Genomic DNA, 19,132 nt, shown 5'->3' with positions numbered 1-19,132 from the left:
GAGAGAAGAGAGGGGCGGGGCGAGCAGAGCTCATTTGCATTTAAAGCAGCCTCGACCAGAATGGGATGATTTTTGCAGAGCTGATTTTGGCAAGGTAAAAAAGGGTGTTGTTTTACACAACCATTAAGAAATTTTAACCAAAGTTTATTATAGACTTTCATTAAGACCCTAAAGAATCATATCAACTTGTGGAAAACGGGCATCCGATGACCCCTTTAAAAACCACTGCATGTATTTTTATCATTATAGGGTAGATGTGCACATACACTGCCAACACCTATTAATGTTCAAACAACATGTAAAAGTGAACTTTGCATCCGATGACCCCTTTAACTGTAGTTTGTGTAAAACAGAATGAACTACAAAGTAACAGATCAATTGTAGAAACTAAAAAAACAACACACATACTATAAATTCAAACAAAACAAACAATAAAGATGGCTGTGATGACAGTTCTTACCACATCGCTTTTCACCGTGAACACTCTGTCAGCGAGACTTTCCACAGCGATCCATTTGACAGGCATCTTGGCTATCCGGCCCTGTCTGTAATAGTCACCACTGTAGATTTTCTTTGACAGGCCAAAATCAGCAACACACACACTCATGTCATCACGTAACCTGGATGAAATAAAATATGAAATGCTTAAAACAAACACAGAGGCTTCAAAAATCCATATAAACAGTTATAAAATTCCCCCAAACATTACAATAATTTTTAATGCTTTTGAAAAGCTTTTTCTGCTCACGAAGGCTCCATTTATTTAATTAAAACTCCAATAAATTATTGCTATTATTGCAAATTAAAATATCTATATATATACTGTAAAATGTAATTTATTCCTGTGATGCAAAGCTGAATTTTCAGCACATAACTCCAGTCTTCAGGTCACATGATCCTTCTGAAATCTTTCCTTTCTTGGTGTTTCCCTGACAAAGTTTAGAGGAGACTGTAAGTTCAGGATACGTACATGCAGTTGCGTGCTGCCAGGTCCCGGTGGAGGAAGTTTCTGCCGCTGAGATACTCCATTCCTAGAGCGATGTCAATCATGAACTTCAGGAGCATCTGCGTAGGGAGATACTGGAAATACAACACAACATATAACTATCCTGTTAGACCATCACAGTTTGGTTCATGCATGTAGACAAAGAGTAGTGCTGCTTATTTACCACAGAATCTTCTTCGAGACGGGAGCGAAGGAGGAAGCTGTGCAGGTCTCCGTACTTCATGAATGGAAGAACAACCATCGGTTTAGGAAAGTGGCCTGAAACAACCTCTAAACAAACACCTGTGTGAACAAATCAACAATTTAACGGAAGATTAATATATGCATTTTTCTGAACATATTACGCATTTCATATTTCAAATTTATAGCAGATGTTTTTATTCTATTTGATTATGATGAGCATTCAGGCATGTTTTTTACCTAAAAGTCTGATGACGTTAGGATGGTTAAAGTCCTTCATGCAAGCAGCTTCATTCAGAAACTCCTCAATCTCTCTCTGGGAGAAGTTATCCACTGAAAGATGCAGAAATCAATCATTCATTTCATATATTTTATTATATTCCATCTAGACATATAGATATCACATAAAATGTAAGTTTAGTGCCTTTGCAAGCCCTTGTAATGATCAGCTAGCTCTCAGATTAGTTCATGCTGCTTAAAGCAAGTGTTGAATATGTGGCTAATGTATTAATATAAAATTAGCTCTGAAAATGCAAAATAAAGAATACAACAAAATCCAAAAACAGTGTTTCTATCAATATCTAAAGTAAAAACGTCCTACAATTGAGTCACGGAAGATGCACAGTTAACGTTTATGACATAATTTACAGACGCTTTTGTATTTAATGTTGATTTGACTGTAGGAAATACTTAAAATTGGTAATAGTGAGAATTAATTTTAATGAATTTGTTCCTTAACGTAATTAATAAATTAATAAGATGCTCTCATAAGTCAATTAAAAAAAAAAAGTCAACCTAAAAAATATCTGGGTGCAAATATAGTAATAACTAAAATTGTAATAAATTAAAAAAGATGCAATAATAAAATAAAAACATACAAAAAAAAAAAAATAAATAAAAAAAGTATTTTTTTCCTAACTAATTTTAAATAAAATGTGAAACTAATATACTTAAAACAAATATTTTTAAAACAACAACAACAACAACAACAACAACAACAAAATACTTTTTTAAAATACCCAAGAAACTTAAACTAAAATTATTTTCATTTGTGAAAACCCACAATTTTAATAAATTAAAACATAATATAAAAATAATAATAAAACAAATATAACAAAAAAATAAAATACTAAAATAATATAACAATAATAAAAACATACTAACAATAACTTTAAAAAAAAAAAAATCAGTAAAATTAAACAAATGCTTTTTTTCTACATAATTTTAAATAAAATGTGAAACCTTTATATTTAAAATAATAATAACAATAAAAAAAATATGTGAAACATTTTTTCAAGATAAATGTAAAATAATGCTTAAAATACTTACAAATATTACAAATATTTGTTTTAACTTTTAAGACTTAAGATCTTCAGACACTGAAACTAAAATTACTTTCATTTTTGAAACCCCAAATTGTAAAAAATTAAAACACGCAATACTAAAATAAAAATATACAAAGAATAAATAAAAAAATCAGTAAAATAAAAAAAGTTTTTTTGTCTAAATAATTGTAAATAAAATGTGAAACCTATATATTAAAAAGAAAAAATAAATTATTATTAATAATAATAATTAATAGTACATGTGAAACATTGTTTTCAAGATAATGTAAAATAATGCTTAAAAATAATTAACACTTAAATATTTTAACAACAACAACAACAACAACAACAACAACAATAATAATAATAATAAAAGTAATGCTTTTTAAAAATTATTTAAAAAATATAAATATAATTTCAAAGAAATTGCAACTGAAATTACTTTCATTTTTAAAACCCAAAGATTTGACTTACATTTCATGGTCTTGACAGCAACTTTTTCCAATGTCCCATCAGGTTGTCTGAGATGCCCCTCCATCACCGACCCAAATTCACCTGTAAGAGAGATGTCAGGCCATTAGATCCATCTGTTATGAGCTGCATCACAACACAAAAAAAAACACCAGACTGCGTCCTCACCTTCTCCCAGGACTTTCCCGATGGACAGCAGGTTCCTCATGATCATCACGTCCTGCAGTTTGGCCTGAAGCTCACTGCTAATGCCCAGACTGGCAACTAAGAGAATGAAGAAATACTTTATAATCTATAACACATATTTTTTTGTAAAATGGATACATTCAATTCATAAAAATACAAATAATGCATGCCGTACGTGTGATTTCAATAACTGAGCGGTTGTAGGATCTTTGAGGTCTGTACTCGACGTTTGGAGTGAGTTTATCATCAGGTCCAAACCAACCCCTGTAGAGGGCACCAGAGATACACATTTATACATAAATAGACACGACAACCACAAAGCAAAACAAAAACAACATGTTACATGTTCGTTTAAAGTCACAGTTTGAAAGTCCCCCCAAAATAATACAAATTATCAACTTAATCATTTAATAATTTTGGTACTTAAAAGTTGCAGCAAATCTGTGCTGAATGTAGTTGAATTTAAGTGTTTGTTTTATATAATATTTTATCTGCTTAATATTTTGTCATTTATGTGTTACATAATTTAAATTATATTGTGTGTGTGTATATATTTTTTTATTTTATATCATATATTATTTTAGATTTTATATTTTTAAATTTTTTAATTCAATTGTATTTTTTAAGTTATCTTATTTTTTATATTTGGTATTTTGTATATTTTAATTTTTGACGTAAAAAAATGTAAAATTGTATTTATGTGTTTATTTAATTTATTTACTACAAAAGCATTAAAAGGACATTCTAAAGTAATAATAAATAAATAAAAATAAAATAATATAATAAAAATAAATTGAAATAATAATAATAATAATAATAACAATACATTTAATAAATTATACAAGAATATAATTTACACGATATAAAAATCTATAGATATAAATTATATAATTATACATAATTAAACAAATAAATACATCCACAGCACATATCAGTTACCTGGGACAATCGTCAATTATTATCGACAATCGTCAAATAAATAAGTTTATCAATAAATAAAATATATTAAATAAAAACATAAAATTTAAATTATAATGACACAGCTAGTCATTTGTTTTGAAAAACGTATTAAATAAAATAAAAAGTGTTTAAGCATAAAACAAAAAGTAGCTGCCAATGGTGTAACCACATAATACGAAAAAATAAATGAAATAATATATAAAAATAAAATGTAAATAATAGTACAAGAAAATTTTATATATATTATTTTACTATTATTTAAATTGTTATTTATATAAAAACTTTTATTCATTTTAATACTTTTTTTATATTTTTTTATATTACAAAATAATGAAAAAAAAATTGTTTTGCTTACATCTTGATTTAAGAATGTTTAGATATTTTTACTAAAAAAAAGAGAGACAAAAATACTAAAACAGTCAAACATTTCATTAACTCCACATGCGAATACTAATTTTCCTGTCTGTTTGCAGTGCAGATTAGATTTATTTTTACCACATTTGCAGCAATTTTAGATGCACTCTAAGGGACCTTGAACGGTTTCAATTTGGTTAGTAACTTAGTGGATCTTTGACCGCAAAACCATCACATCCCCCACTGCAAACTATGGTTCAAGTCAGCCAGAAGTTGTTAAAGGATTCCAGAGAGTGAAGGAGGAGATGTTGTTGTTAGTCTGACTTGCAAACAACTAGATGTAATTTGAGACTCTTCGCTCAACGCTGCTTTGGCCAACCCTGTCCTCCATAATTTTGTTTTTACTAAGAAGCCATGCTGGTTTTATAGACCAACTTTCCCCCTACTTTTCTTTCCTGAAGCCTTCAATTTCTTGCTCCAAGTACATTAAGATGAACATACTCTGGTTTCTAAAATAGCCTTTGTTTTTCAGATCTGCTCTTGGAATGAAAAGACGTCTGAATATCACACAGCACAGTGAGATTTAACAACAATTACAGCAATTAAATCCTGAGTTGACAAAATGAAATGCTAGGATTATGAGATGCCTTTCAAAACACCTAAGAAAAACAAAATAACAAGGAAAAAATGCATATGGACACTGAAGACAGTAATTAAATGAAACTGCATTTGCAACCCAAAACAGGCTGAAAAAAAGACAGATTTTGACTGTATTAATCAGGATTTGTCTGGATTTTAATACTTTGTTTATTATTTTAATTGTTTGTTTTAAATATTGCTTTATTTATTTGCTTAATTTATTATGTAATTTCTATACAGATATATACAGATTTTTTATGTTAAAAAAGCACTATTTTATTTTATTAGACCAGGAATTCATATTTTTTATATATTATTTTTTTTATATTTTTTATTTTGTATATTATTTTAATTTATTTTTTATGTTAAAAAAGTACAAAACTTACTGCAAATAAGAGCAACTGTGAAACCCTTTATATATATATATATATATATACCATTTTAATTTCACGTTGACTAAGAAAAGGAGAGATGACATTAAAATATATATATATTATACAAATAATTATTTTTTTGTTGTTTTTTGTATCTTGATTTAAGAATGTTTAGCTATTTTAACTTGGGAAAAAAAGAGACAAAAATGCTAAATAAGACATTAAGACCAGGAACTGATATATACATAATTTTATTTTTTTTATTTTATATATTATTTTAATTTATTTTTTATGTTATATAGTACTATGTTATGTTATGTTATGTTATGTTTAGTTATTTTATTTTATTCACAATAAGACCAGGAACTGGTCAAGTAAACAATTTTAATTTCATGTTGACTAAGAATATTATTATTATTATTATTATTTTGTTGTTGTTTATTATATTAATTTATTTTGTATGTTAAAATAGTACTATTTTATTTTATTTTATTTTATTTTATTTTATTTTATGTATAATAAGATCAGGAACTGGTATATATATATATATATATATATATATATATATATATATATATATATATATATATATAATATATACATACTCTCACACACACACACACACACACACACATATACACACATACATATATATATATATATATATATATATATATATATTTATATTATATATTATTTCATTTTAGTTTTTATTTTGTATATTATTTTAATTTATTTTGTATGTTAAAATAGTACTATTTTATTTTATATTTTATTTTATTTATTCATAAGAAGACCAGGAACTGGTCAAGTAAACAGTTTTAATTTCATGTTGACTAAGAAAAGGAGAAATGACAAAAAGAACTTACTGTAAATAAGAGCGATTGTGCAACCACATGGCCAAAAACATCACTACCATCAACAGACAGAAACTGCAAACAACTCCAAGAATGATGTACGCGGAGTCAGGGCGACTGGGAATCGGAGTCGAGGATGGAGGATCAGGCAATTCTGAAAGCAGAACACACACCCGCATTAATAAACAACAGCTTTATACACAACAAGCCTGGGAAATGTACTTTTAAACTAAGGTCAGCATAATACTAAAATATTATCCTTTATCCTTTGTACTCCTGTTGAACCTCACTAATGTCTTTTTATCCCAAAGCTCAATTCAGCAGCTTGAGGTTTTCCTCTGGTAACTTCATTAAACAGGTGATGACGTGTCCTTTCTTCATGACCCTCTTTTGGTCCAAAATGCTGAGATCACAAAAGAGTGATTTAACTTCAGCTGTTTAACTGCATAAGTGTTTGATTCTTTCCCAAACAAACATCCCTCCTGACTGCTGTAAGACTATTTGTATTTAATTGACTGCATCTGATGGAGGTTTTTAACTTTATAATTGACTGGAAACGTTTCTTATGGGAAACTGTGCATGCATTTACTGCAATTCATTTGCAGTTCAGCAGGATGCTTTCCTAAAAAAGGCAGTAATTCAGGTTTCCTGCAGTGCTTATGAGTATCAACAACACATTTCATTAAAACTGATTCCAGGAACTGCATTAGTGCCATGGGCTAGATTTTTAAGATGGTATTTGCAGGAAGGCTGTTATTTTTCTTGACTAGACTTGGTAAAAATACAAATGCATTAAAAGGACCTTCTACAGTAAAAATAAATAACTAAAAATAAAATAATATAATAAAAAATAAAACTGAAAGTAATATGTATACACACACACACACACACACACACACACACACTATAAAAATATATAAATATAACAAACAAATAAATAAATCCACAGTGGATAACAGTTACCTGGGACAATAGTCAATTATACATTAAATGATCAAGAAATACATAAAATAAAATAAAATAAAAATAAAATTGAAATAATATTATAATATTATATTATAATAAAACATACAATAATATAAATTATATAAAAATCTATAAATATAATTATATAAAATATGAATTAAATAATAACTTTAAAAATCCACAGCAGTTACCTGGGTCAAACAGAAAATTATCAAGAAATTATATATATATATATATATATATATATATATATATATAAACAAACAAACAAACAAACAAACAAACAAATAAATCCACAGCAGATATCAATTACCTGAAACAACAGTCAATTATACAGAAAATTATCAAATACATAAAAAAACTAAATAAAAATAAAACTGAAATAATTATATTATATTGTATTATATTATTACATTACATTATATACAATAATATAAATTATTTAAAAATCTATAAATATAATTATATAAAATATGAATTAAATAATAACTTAAAAGACACACACATACACACACAAAATACAAATAAATATATAAAATCCACAGCGGATATCAGTTACCTGGGACAATAGTCAATTATACAGAAAATTATCAAGAAATACATGAAATAAATCAAAAAATAAAAATAAAATTGAAATAACATATAAATTATATAAAATGTGACTTAAATAATAATTTAAACAAAAACAAATATAACAAATTATCAAGAAATGCATACAATAAATAAACAAATAAAATGATATATAAAACAAAAAATACATTAAAATAATCTATGAAAAAATAAAAAGTAAACTAAAAAGTATAATATTACAAAATTATGTATTTCTATATATATAAATGCAATAAATACATTTTTTTTTTCAGTTTCGCTGCAGTGCAATATTTTGTTACATCATTCTTTGTTACATAGTAAAACCCAGGGTAAGGTTCTTGCATTACTCACCAAAGTCTGGTACAAAGAACAAGCGGCTTGATCTTTTGGTTCCACAGCCGCTCTGAGTGCAGGCCACCACCTCCACACTGTAATTGGTGTTGAACACCTGCAGCATCACTGTGGCCTCTGTGGTGATGCTGTAAATCTGAAACACATTTTCACATACAATTTACATATACATTTATATAACCTGCAGACACAGAACCAAAATATTTTTAAACATCGGAAGGTCAAAGTCTAACAGAGAGCAGCATGAACCTTAATGCGGGTCCAAGCTGTCTTATACTAGTCTGGTATTCAGACTGAAGCAACTTAGGTTTATTTCTCTCAAATATTGTTCACAAATCTGTCTAAATCTGAGTTAGTGAGCACTTCTCCTTTGCCGAGATAATCCATCCACCTCACAGGTGTGGCATATCAAGATGCTGATTAGACAGCAAGATTATTGCACAGGTGTGTCTTAAACTGACCACAATAAACGGCCACTATAAAATGTGCAGTTTTATCACACATCACAATGCCACAGATGTCGCAAGTTTTGAGGGAGCGTGCAATTGGCATTCAGAGAATTTGGCAGTACATCCAACCGGCCTCACAACCGCAGACCACGTGTAACCACACCAGCTCAGGACATCCACATCTAGCATCTTCACCTCCACGATCATCTGATACCAGCCACCCGGACAGCTGCTGCAACAATCGGTTTGCATAACCAAAGAATTTCTGCACGAACTGTCAGAAACTGTCTCAGGGAAGCTCATCTGCATGCTCGTCGTCCTCATCGGGGTCTCAACCTGACCGCAGTTTGTCGTCGTAATCGACTTGAGTGGGCAAATGCTCACATTCAATGGTGTCTGGCACTTTGGAGAGGTGTTCTCTTCATGGATGAATCCCGGTTTTCACTGTACAGGGCAGATGGCAGACAGAGTGTATGGCGTCGTGTGGGTGAGCGGTTTGCTGATGTCAACATTGTGGATCGAATGGCCCATGGTGGCAGTGGGGTTATGGTATGGGCAGGCCTATGTTATGTACAATGAACACAGGTGCATTTTATTGATGGCATTTTGAATGCACAGAGATACTGTGATGAGATCCTGAGGCCCATTGTTGTGCCATTCATCCACGACCATCCTCTCATGTTACAGCATGATAATGCACAACCCCATGTTGCAAGGATCTGTACACAATTTCTGGAAGCTGAAAACATCCCAGTTCTTGCATGTCCAGCATAATCACCGGACATGTCACCTATTGAGCATGTTTGGGATGCTCTGGATCAGCGTTTACAACAGCGTGTTCAAGTTCCTGCCCATATCCAGCAACTTCGCACAGCCATTGAAGAGGAGTGGACCAACATTCCACAGGCCACAATCAACAACCTGATCAACTCTAAGCGAAGGATAGAGACGCACGATACTGAGCTCCTGTACTCGTACTCGCTAAAATGCCCCGATACCAAATGCCGATACCACACAGCATGTGACAAGTGCGTATTCAGGCAAAGAAATACCGACAACAGAACAACAGACAGCAGAATGGAGTCATTAGAAATTAAGGATGTCTAGGAAGTATATGTATGCAAGTAATATAATGTTAAACATTCAGTATCAAGGCTTGTATAGCTGGTGCGTGCGAGCTGATAGGCAAAGCATGCAGAGTGGATTGAGCGCACGGCGGCGAAGATGCACAGAAAGATCACTGGAAAGTTTGTAGTTCGGTCGGATGTGTCAAAAACAAGTAAGTAAAGCAATGCACAAGTTATTTAACAGTAGAGAGAGAGAGAGAGAGAGAAAGAGCGACAAAGAGAAAGAGAAGGAGAGAGAGCACGCACTTTTGTTGCGTGATCTTTATTGATGTTTGCTCACTTAGCACACGCATCATTTGGATTAAAACAAATTCATAAATATGAAACTAAATTTATAGAGGCATTCACTATAAACATTTATTTTCAACATTAAGCAGACACGACTGTACGACGAAAGTGAAACTAGCAGTCTGTGTGAAAGACTAATAGTAGAATAGTGTTTTGAGACTTTGCATAACTGAATGCTAATGAGTAACAGTTCTGCTCCCTTTTTGTTAAGTTGGGTGTGTTAACTATGCAGCACTTTTCATTTCCTTTATCTGGAAATGTTTACATTTTGTCTAAAGTGATGACATTGCCTTTTTTGTTAAAACCAAAAAGATGTGTATATTTTTAGCTTGGAATAGCCTTCTGTTAAAGATTTTTGTATTCATCCTTACTATAGGCAAAAAATAAAACCTCGCTCCAAATTAATTGCACTTCAATTGAAACCAAATCTAAGAAGTATCAGGTATCGGTATTGGTACTCGGTGTCGGCAAGTACACAAATGAAATTACTCATACTCGTATCGGTTTGTAAAAAAGTGATATCGTTTCATCCCTAGCGAAGGAGATGTGTGGTCACGCCAGATACTGACTGGTTTCCGGACCCCCCCCCGGACCCCCTGGACCCCCCCTGGACCCCCCCCCAATACAGTAAAACTGCACATTTTAGAGTGGCCTTTTATTGTTGTCAGTCTAATGCACACCTGTGCAATAATCATGCTGTCTAATCAGCATCTTGATATGGATGGATTATCTCGGCTCACTAACACAGATTTAGACAGATTTGTGAACAATATTTGAGAGAAACAGGCCTTTTGCGTACATAGAAAAAGTCTTAGATCTTTGCACTCAGCTCACGAAAAATGGGGGCAAAAACAAAAGTGTTGCATTTATAATTTTGGTCAGTGTATGATATGAAACAGAGCTTTGATCATAAAACTAAGCATTTAAATGTTTTCCTTCTCAAGCTCCATATTTTCACTATATCATACTATATGAGTCATAAAAGCCTGATGTATCTCATTCTTTCTCTTTCAATTTAAGATTTTACAATATCAGGGTTGTGTTAAGGACATATAGTTTAGAATTTCGGGAAAGAACATCTTTGTGTGAAATCACTCCAAAAACAGTGTAAAAACAAAACCTAAAGGCGGATGGAAAAAGAGAAAGAAAAATAAAAAGAGAAGCTGTTTTTCGTGAGCCACGTGCTTGCAGGATCCAGGAAAATTAACACACACAGAGACGCATGTGACACATGCTGCTGATTGCGTAAAGCTGCCATTGTCACTCCTGTTCCTAAAATCTCCCAGACATGCTGACACTTGAACTAAGTCAGTGAGTTTTTAATCATGCAGTTCGTCGCGTTTACATCCACAAATGAAAAACTGCATCTGCCCTTCTCCAAAAACAAGAAGTGAGTCGTTCTAGGGGCCCTGAGAAGCACACTTGGTGCAGTTTAGGGTGCATGTAAATGTCAGCCTCTGATCAGAGATTTACACTGCTAATAAATTTGTTTTTCTTAGTCAATCATTCCTTAAACATAAACCTAAATATCTTCCAGGTGACTTCGGATGAATTTTTAATGATTACCTTAAATCATGCACATTTCTGTTGGCTATGCATGAGAACCATTAAGTTTAAAGAGATGCTAGAAAGATAAACAAACCAAAAAGTAAAACTAAATCCTGCGATAAGCCACTTCTGGTCGTCTAGCTCACATAATGGCTTCCTGTTTTTTTACAGGTCTTGAAGTTTTTCAATTCTTGTCCCTCCATTTGTTGAAGGAACCCCTCAGACTACTGTCAGAAAAACAAACTCAGCAGTTATGTTTAACCCAAGCCTAAACCTAAAACAACATGTTTTTCAAACTCACCAAGAATCTGACTGACTAAAAGACTTTCACTTACTGAAAATAGATCTGATCACCTACTGCAGTGCATTATGGTCTCAAACATCCAAGCATCTGCGGTGCACTCAATGAATGAATATTTATTTAGACTTCTAAACTTAACAGCAAACATATATTCCCAGCTACCATTAATGTAAATTTCATGCAATATACTGTAATAACTTTATTTAAATCAGCATATCCAGGGCATTTTCTTGTCTAGACTAGAAAATATAAAAAGGCACTAAAGGACATTCAAAAATATATAATATATAAATATATAAGGCATTAAAGGACCTTCAAAATAAAAAAATAAAAAAATAAATAAAAAGTAAAAAATAAAATAAAATAAATTTGTGGTAAAAAAATTACCCTGTTTCAAAGTTGTTATTATTATTATTATTAACTAAAAATATCTTTAAAATAACATAATTAATTCAAATAAAAGGTATAAAACCAAAACAATTAAACTAAAACAAAATTAAACCAAACAAACAAAATTTAACTAAATATAAATTAGAAATGTTGCCTTGGCCACTAAATGAAACAAGTTAGTAACTGAAGCAACAAAAGTGCTAATTGGAAACAAATAAAAACTAACACTAAAACTGAAATAAAAATAAATACTTTTAAATAACTGTTAAATAACTTAACAGTAATATTTATAAAATAAAAAACATTATTAAAAAAAATGACAAAAGCACATATACAAATGACCAAAAATGTACTACAAACAAAAACTGAAAATATAAAAATTAAAGCTAATTTAAAATATTAATAAAAATTGTAAAAGTATATAAATAATATGAAAATAACACTGCCCTGTACACACTACTGAAAAGTTTTATGAGATTAAAACTAAAACCCAAACATAAACGCAGGCCAAGATCCTTCACTATTCTATGAGCAGATGTTACTTGACAAACTAACGAGTCATTTTGGTGAAGGACAGCAACAGGTGTCTATCTGAGGGCAGCTGTGAGTCTGAATGCATGACACTCATTTCCAGTTACTGTTGTGTTCACAGTGTGAGATCACACAGGTCAGTCATGGCAGATTGTTAATCGCAGACAGTGATGCGTCGTCACGAATTCCAGGTCACTCAGTGGTGACTCATGAGACGGACAATAACAAATGACTTCTCCACACTGTTGGTTTCCTGCCACCAGGACAGAAACAGGAAGAACACATTGTGTCAGGAGAACTAAATGCCATGCTGTAACAAAACCACTCCCATAAGATCGGTCACTGGTCATTGACAAAGACCACAAAGGGCATTGAGGGGTGACAGACTATCGGCACATGTTTAGTGTTTTCAACAGTAATAATGTTCAACACTTCCTAGTGACTAATAAACAAGCGCTGCTTTTTCCCCTTGTTGTTATACAACTGACCTTGAATTCTATTTGATCTAGCTGCACATACAATCCATTCTGTGGGAGAAATGTAGCATTCCATCACTTGCTCACCAATGGATCCTCTGCAGTGAATGGGTGCCGTCAGAATGAGAGTCCAAAACAGCTAATAAAAACATCACAATAATTCACAAGCAATCCACACCACTCCAGTCCATCAATTAACAGCTGGTGAAGCGAAAGGTTGTGGGTTTATAAGAAACAAATCCATCATTAAGACGTTTTAACTTCAAATCTTTGTTTCCATCTAAAATAGAGTCCATTTTCCATAATAACAGTTCCTCTAGTGAAAAAGTCCATCTCCTGTTGTTCTCTCAAATCAAAATCCACAAACATATTTGTGTCCCTGGACCACAAAACCAGTCATGTCAATTTTTCAAAACTGGTTAAATATTGAATAAATAAGCTTTCCATTGATATATGGTTTGTTAGGACAGGACAATATTTGGCCAAGATACAACTATTTGAATATATGGAATCCAAGGGTGCAAAAAAAACAAAATATTGAGAAAATCGCCTTTAAAGTTGTCCAAATGAAGTTCTTAGCAATGCATATTACTAATCAAAAATTAAGTTTTACAGTAGGAATTTTGCAAAATATCTTCATGGAACATGATCTTTACTTAATATCCTAATGATTTTTGCCATCAAAGAAAAATCTATGATTTTGACCCATACAATGTATTTTTGTCTATTGCTACAAATATACCCCAGCGACTTGAGACTGGTTTTGTGGTCCAGGGTGACATTTGTTTAGAACTGTTTTGGACTGTTTTCGTTTGATCTGTGCATATTTCTCTCCTGATTCAGACAAGATCACTTTTTCACTGGAGAAAGACAATGGTTTAAAGTTAAAAACATCTTAACAATGGACTTGTTTATAACAAACAAGCAGCTTTTTGCTTTTTGAGACGTTAACTGATGGACTGGAGTGGAGTGGATTACTTGTGGATTACTGTAATGTTTTTATCAGCTGTTTGGATTCTCATTCTGACGGCACCCATTCACTGCAGAGGATCCATTTGTGAGCAAGTGATGAAATGCTACATTTCTTCAAATCTGATGAAGAAACAAACTCATCTACATCTTGGATGGCCTGAAGGTAGGGATGCTCATTTCGGATATTTGTCTTAACTGACAATTGACGCTTGTTAACCGATTATTAAAGGAGAAGTCCACTTTCAGAACAACAGTTTACAAGAAATGTACTCACCCCCTTGTCATCCAAGATGTTCATGTCTTTCTGTCTTCAATCGTAAAGAAATTATGGTTTTTGAGGAAAGCATTTCAGGATTTTTCCCCATATAATGGACTTCATTGGTGACCCGAATTTGAACTTTTTAAAATGTAGTTTAAATGCAGCTTCAAAGGGCTCTAAACGATCCCAGCCGAGGAAGAAGGGTCTTATCTGATTGGTCATTTTTTTTGGAAAATAAAAACTTGTTTACTTTTTAAGCACAAAAGCTCATGTAGCACATGCTCTGGGATGTGGATGTCGTTTATATGTCCTATATGGGTAATTGGTTAAAATGAGCATCTCTACCTGAAGGCAAATTTTAAGCATTTTTTTTTTTTTAAATGAACTGTTGCTTTAACAAATATCAGACACTGCAAACTGATCTGATCATAATGAAGACATTTGTTCAAGGGGCTTTTAGTAATACAGCTGAACTTAAGCAGGTTGGCACGCCGAAGGAAACCGTAAAAATTAATTAATGATCTCAGACTGTCGCTTTCATCTTAGAAACAAGAACAGCTGTTTAATTGTAAATCCTCCAGCTAATTTCCTCACAGCTGGTGAAAGTGTCTTGTTGTGATCTCAGACCCAATGAAGCACTGTGTCTGTTGAGCAATACGGAGCAAAACCCTTCTCTGAGCAACTTGGGGGAAGTTGATGAAGTGAGCAATAAAAATAAATGATTACGTAGTGGATAACCAGACACTATAAACTCTGTCTAGGGGGGTTTTATATTTCGAGAGCCACAAAACTCTTAAAAGAAACGTATTATGCCCCTCTTTTTACAATATATAAGTCTCAGGTGTCCCCAGAATGTGTGAAGTTTTAGCTCAAAACACCCTGCAGATCATTTATGTTGAGTGGAAGGAGAAACGCTGTTTTCATGCATGTCTCTTTAAATGCAAATGAGCTGCTGCTCCCCGCCCCCTTTTCCAGAATAGGGCTGTGCCTTTGCAGCTCATAACTCAGATACTCAGATAAAAAAACATCTGTTTGGTTTTTATCATAATGTCTGTCGTGGTGAAATAAGGCATATTAGTTTAATCTTCTCTTACAGGGTTTTCTGAGTACACTCATCTGAAGTATGCGCACAGAAAGCGGCTTGTGAGTATTAAACTAAGTTCTCTTTCATGTCTCATTGTGCTTAAATGGTCAAATACACACAAGTTTATGTTAAAAACACACGAGTTACAAAAGCAGTCGGTTATGTCTGCGAAAAGAGTGCAAAGAGTTTTGTGAGACAGAAAACTGAAAGAGATAATTTTGTTTCTCGCTTTGTGTTTGTTGCTTAGAAAATGTAATTTTGTTAGTACCAAAAACACAGATGGCAAACCCAATTACTAACCGTGTTTTTCTGAGTCCCGTGTATAACAGTGACATCATATCTTTGCAAGATTCCATTTAGCTTGTCAGGGGGCGGAGCTTCCCATCTGATCATCAGCATGGAATTGTTTACATGAACAGTCAGGTTTTGGGGAGCTTCTGATGGAACTGTAACATTTGGAACAAATTTGATGAAACAATAAAAATTTAAATAAAACAGCATAATTTCATTTCAGATAAATCCTCTCTTGAGCAGTATGCAAAATATCGACCACAGGACTAATTTAAAGGGTCATCGGATGTCCATTTTCCACAAGTTGATTTGACTCTTCAGGGTCTTAATGAAAAGTCTATAATATACTTTGGTTAAAAATTCTCAATGGATGTGTAAAACAACACCCTTTTTAACTTGTTAAATGAGCTCTGCAAAAATCATCCCATTCTGAGGGGATTGCTCCTTTAAATGCAAATGAGCTCTGCTCACCCCGCCCCTCTCTACTCTCTGTGGAGTGACGAGCCTGTTTACTTGAGCCGCATTTAGCCGCTAAACTTGCTAACTAGCACATTATTAGGAAAGGCGATTGCAAAGATATAAAAAAGTCTCGATTTGAAAAAGGGGATATTATTTTTACAGATTAAATAAAAACCAGTGCATGGATTTTTAGCATTATAGGGTAGATGTGTACATACACTGCCAACACACATTAATGTTCAAACAACATGAAAAAGTGAACTTAGCATCCGATGACCCCTTTAAAACAAACAAAAAAAGGACTAAAACATAAAAAGGCATAAAAGGATGTTCATAAAATAAAATAATAAAAATAACCTATATACATATTAAATTAAAATGCAAGGAAATAATGGCTCCTAGGCAAAAAGATAGAAAGAAATATAATTTTTTACTTCCTTGAAGTGAAATATGACCCCGTACAAGGGTTATTATTAATAACTAAAACTAAAACTAAAACTATTAAAAACATTTTTGTTAACTGAATTGAAAACTATTAAGTAAAGTATAAATACTAGATGAAAAACTTAAAATAAATGAAAATCAGAAGTGTTTCCTTGGCACCTAACTGAAATAATTTTAAGATGAAGCACTAATTGGAAACAAACAACAAAAATAATATAAAAATACATAAAATAATAGAAGTAAAAAATAACTAAATTTAAACCTACATTGGTCATTTTAGTAGCATGATGAAGCAAAATGCTTATCAGTGACTGAAAATATCCTTCACTGTTCTTTTAGGAATACAGAGGAAATCCTTCATGGACACACCCCAAAGGAAAAGCATTTCTAACTACCAGCTCACTCCCATTCCCACTTGGCATTTGGAAAACTCTTGGATATAAAAAGACAATTACATACTACAGGAATTCTATCCTAGTTTCTCGTATTAGAAAAAAGCTACTTCTCTTATTGACTCTAATTCACACAACTTCATCTTCCAACTTTTTTCACTTTTATTAATTTTAACACTGTTATTAATAAGAAACATTTCTTGAGCAGCAAATCAGCATATTAGAATGACTTCTGAAGAATCGTGTGACACTAAAGACTGGAGTAATGATGCTGAAAATTCAGCTTTTAATTACAGAAATAAATTGCATTTTAAAATATATTCAAATAAAAAACAGCTATTTTAAATTGTAAATATATTACTGTTTTTAACTGTATTTTTGAACACATAAATGCAGAAGAAATGCACTTCAAAAACATTTAAACACTGAATGGTAGTTTTATTTACAAAAGCACAGGAAGTTGCTCCAGGAATGTGAACAGACTCACCACCCTCTGTGGTGTTGCTCTGGACCCAGGCGCTGGGTGGCGACGACCCGATCTCATTGGTGCAGGACACGCTCATGTTGTACCATGTCATGGCCTTAAGGTTGGTGATTTCATACTGGAACGGAGGCACGTGTGTGGGATGTGCGGCAGTGGGACTCCCTGGCTCACGGCCAAGCTCTCGCACCTGGAAAAGTGGATGGAGGACATTTAATGTGTTACAAAAAATTATAGTCATCATTCAATCAAAGACTTGTTTCTTTTAGTTTGGAAAGTGTGCTGTTACACTACCAAGTGATGGACGTGTATAATCTTATACTGAAGGAGAAACCATTTCTTTAAAGGTAAAAATTTGAGCTTAGAACTTGTTTAGGAGCACCAAACAACAAGAAATCATCCTGAACACTATGTTCCTCAGTGGTTCCATCACAATACAGTGACCTTGTACAAGTGGCGTTCATTCTTTTGTATTTCTTACTGTGATGTAGCATGTGCTGAGGGGAGAGAAGCCGTCGTGTCCCGGCATCCAGCTTATGAGGAGTTTGTTGGCCTCACGTTTTACTACTGTGACCTTCGACACTTTGTCAGGAAGCTCTGAGGAAAAAAAAAAAACATCAATCGATGATGTGAAACTACATGAGGATTGAGAAAAATATTCTTGGGCAGTGCTGTTATTGTTAACTAAAACTAATGAAAATCTTTTATTTGTTTGTTTGATGAAATAAAGCAGAAATAAAAATATAAATATTTGATGAAGAACTTGGGTCATACATGGGTCAAAGATGTTAAGATGTGATTTTATGTCCATAGAAAGCACATTAAATGTAAATAAAGAGGGTTCAGATAGGCTTTTAAAGAATAAAATGTCAAAATTTGGTTGTCATTCAGTGTAACATTATTTATATAAAAACAACATGTTTATTCTGACCTGTACATATTAAAGTATATAAAAGATTATACATAATAAATATTACTTTGTTTTAAATTAGTAAAAAATTCTTACTGACAAATGGGTAAAACCTAGGATAGTAGCAAATTTAAAAAATGTAGAATTACAACTAATTAGTATTTGAGGTGAAAGTAATTTGTCGTTTAATATGTCATAAATTGATTTTTGTTGTAAATATGCCTGACAAGATTGTTACACTGAATGACATTTTAGTGTGTGTCTTCTGTAAATTAGGCAAAAATGTATATTTATTTTTTGCTCAGAAAAACAAAAAGGCAAACAGCAAACGTTTTCTTTTTTTAAACAATTTAAAGCAGTATTACACTTATTGTTTTTATGCTTAAACCCTTTTTCGTCTACGAACCACATGAAAAAATAATTAATTAATTAAAATAATTAATTAAAAGCTAAATAAAATAGTAATAATA

General features: G+C 32.2%; 1 protein-coding gene across 1 annotated transcript in view; it reads right to left on the bottom strand.

Moving 5' to 3' along the window:
- Positions 1 to 19,132, bottom strand: part of mertka (c-mer proto-oncogene tyrosine kinase a) — a 43,134-nt gene that overhangs the window by 6,582 nt on the left and 17,420 nt on the right. Inside the window, exons 6-17 of the mRNA XM_051125842.1 lie at positions 18,234 to 18,349; positions 17,759 to 17,942; positions 15,986 to 16,131; positions 8,261 to 8,396; positions 6,365 to 6,506; positions 3,344 to 3,432; positions 3,151 to 3,246; positions 2,986 to 3,066; positions 1,427 to 1,519; positions 1,170 to 1,288; positions 971 to 1,080; positions 461 to 620 (exon numbers count right to left, since the gene is read on the bottom strand). Of these exons, the coding sequence (XP_050981799.1) occupies positions 461 to 620; positions 971 to 1,080; positions 1,170 to 1,288; positions 1,427 to 1,519; positions 2,986 to 3,066; positions 3,151 to 3,246; positions 3,344 to 3,432; positions 6,365 to 6,506; positions 8,261 to 8,396; positions 15,986 to 16,131; positions 17,759 to 17,942; positions 18,234 to 18,349 (1,472 nt within the window). The remainder of the gene's footprint in view (positions 1 to 460; positions 621 to 970; positions 1,081 to 1,169; positions 1,289 to 1,426; positions 1,520 to 2,985; positions 3,067 to 3,150; positions 3,247 to 3,343; positions 3,433 to 6,364; positions 6,507 to 8,260; positions 8,397 to 15,985; positions 16,132 to 17,758; positions 17,943 to 18,233; positions 18,350 to 19,132) is intronic.

The sequence above is a fragment of the Labeo rohita genome, chromosome 13 (genome assembly GCF_022985175.1).
Source record: "Labeo rohita strain BAU-BD-2019 chromosome 13, IGBB_LRoh.1.0, whole genome shotgun sequence".
Classification (NCBI taxonomy): Eukaryota; Metazoa; Chordata; class Actinopteri; order Cypriniformes; family Cyprinidae; genus Labeo; species Labeo rohita.
The sequence above is the reverse complement of the archived record's forward strand: the minus strand, read 5'-3'. Positions and strand labels throughout refer to the sequence as shown.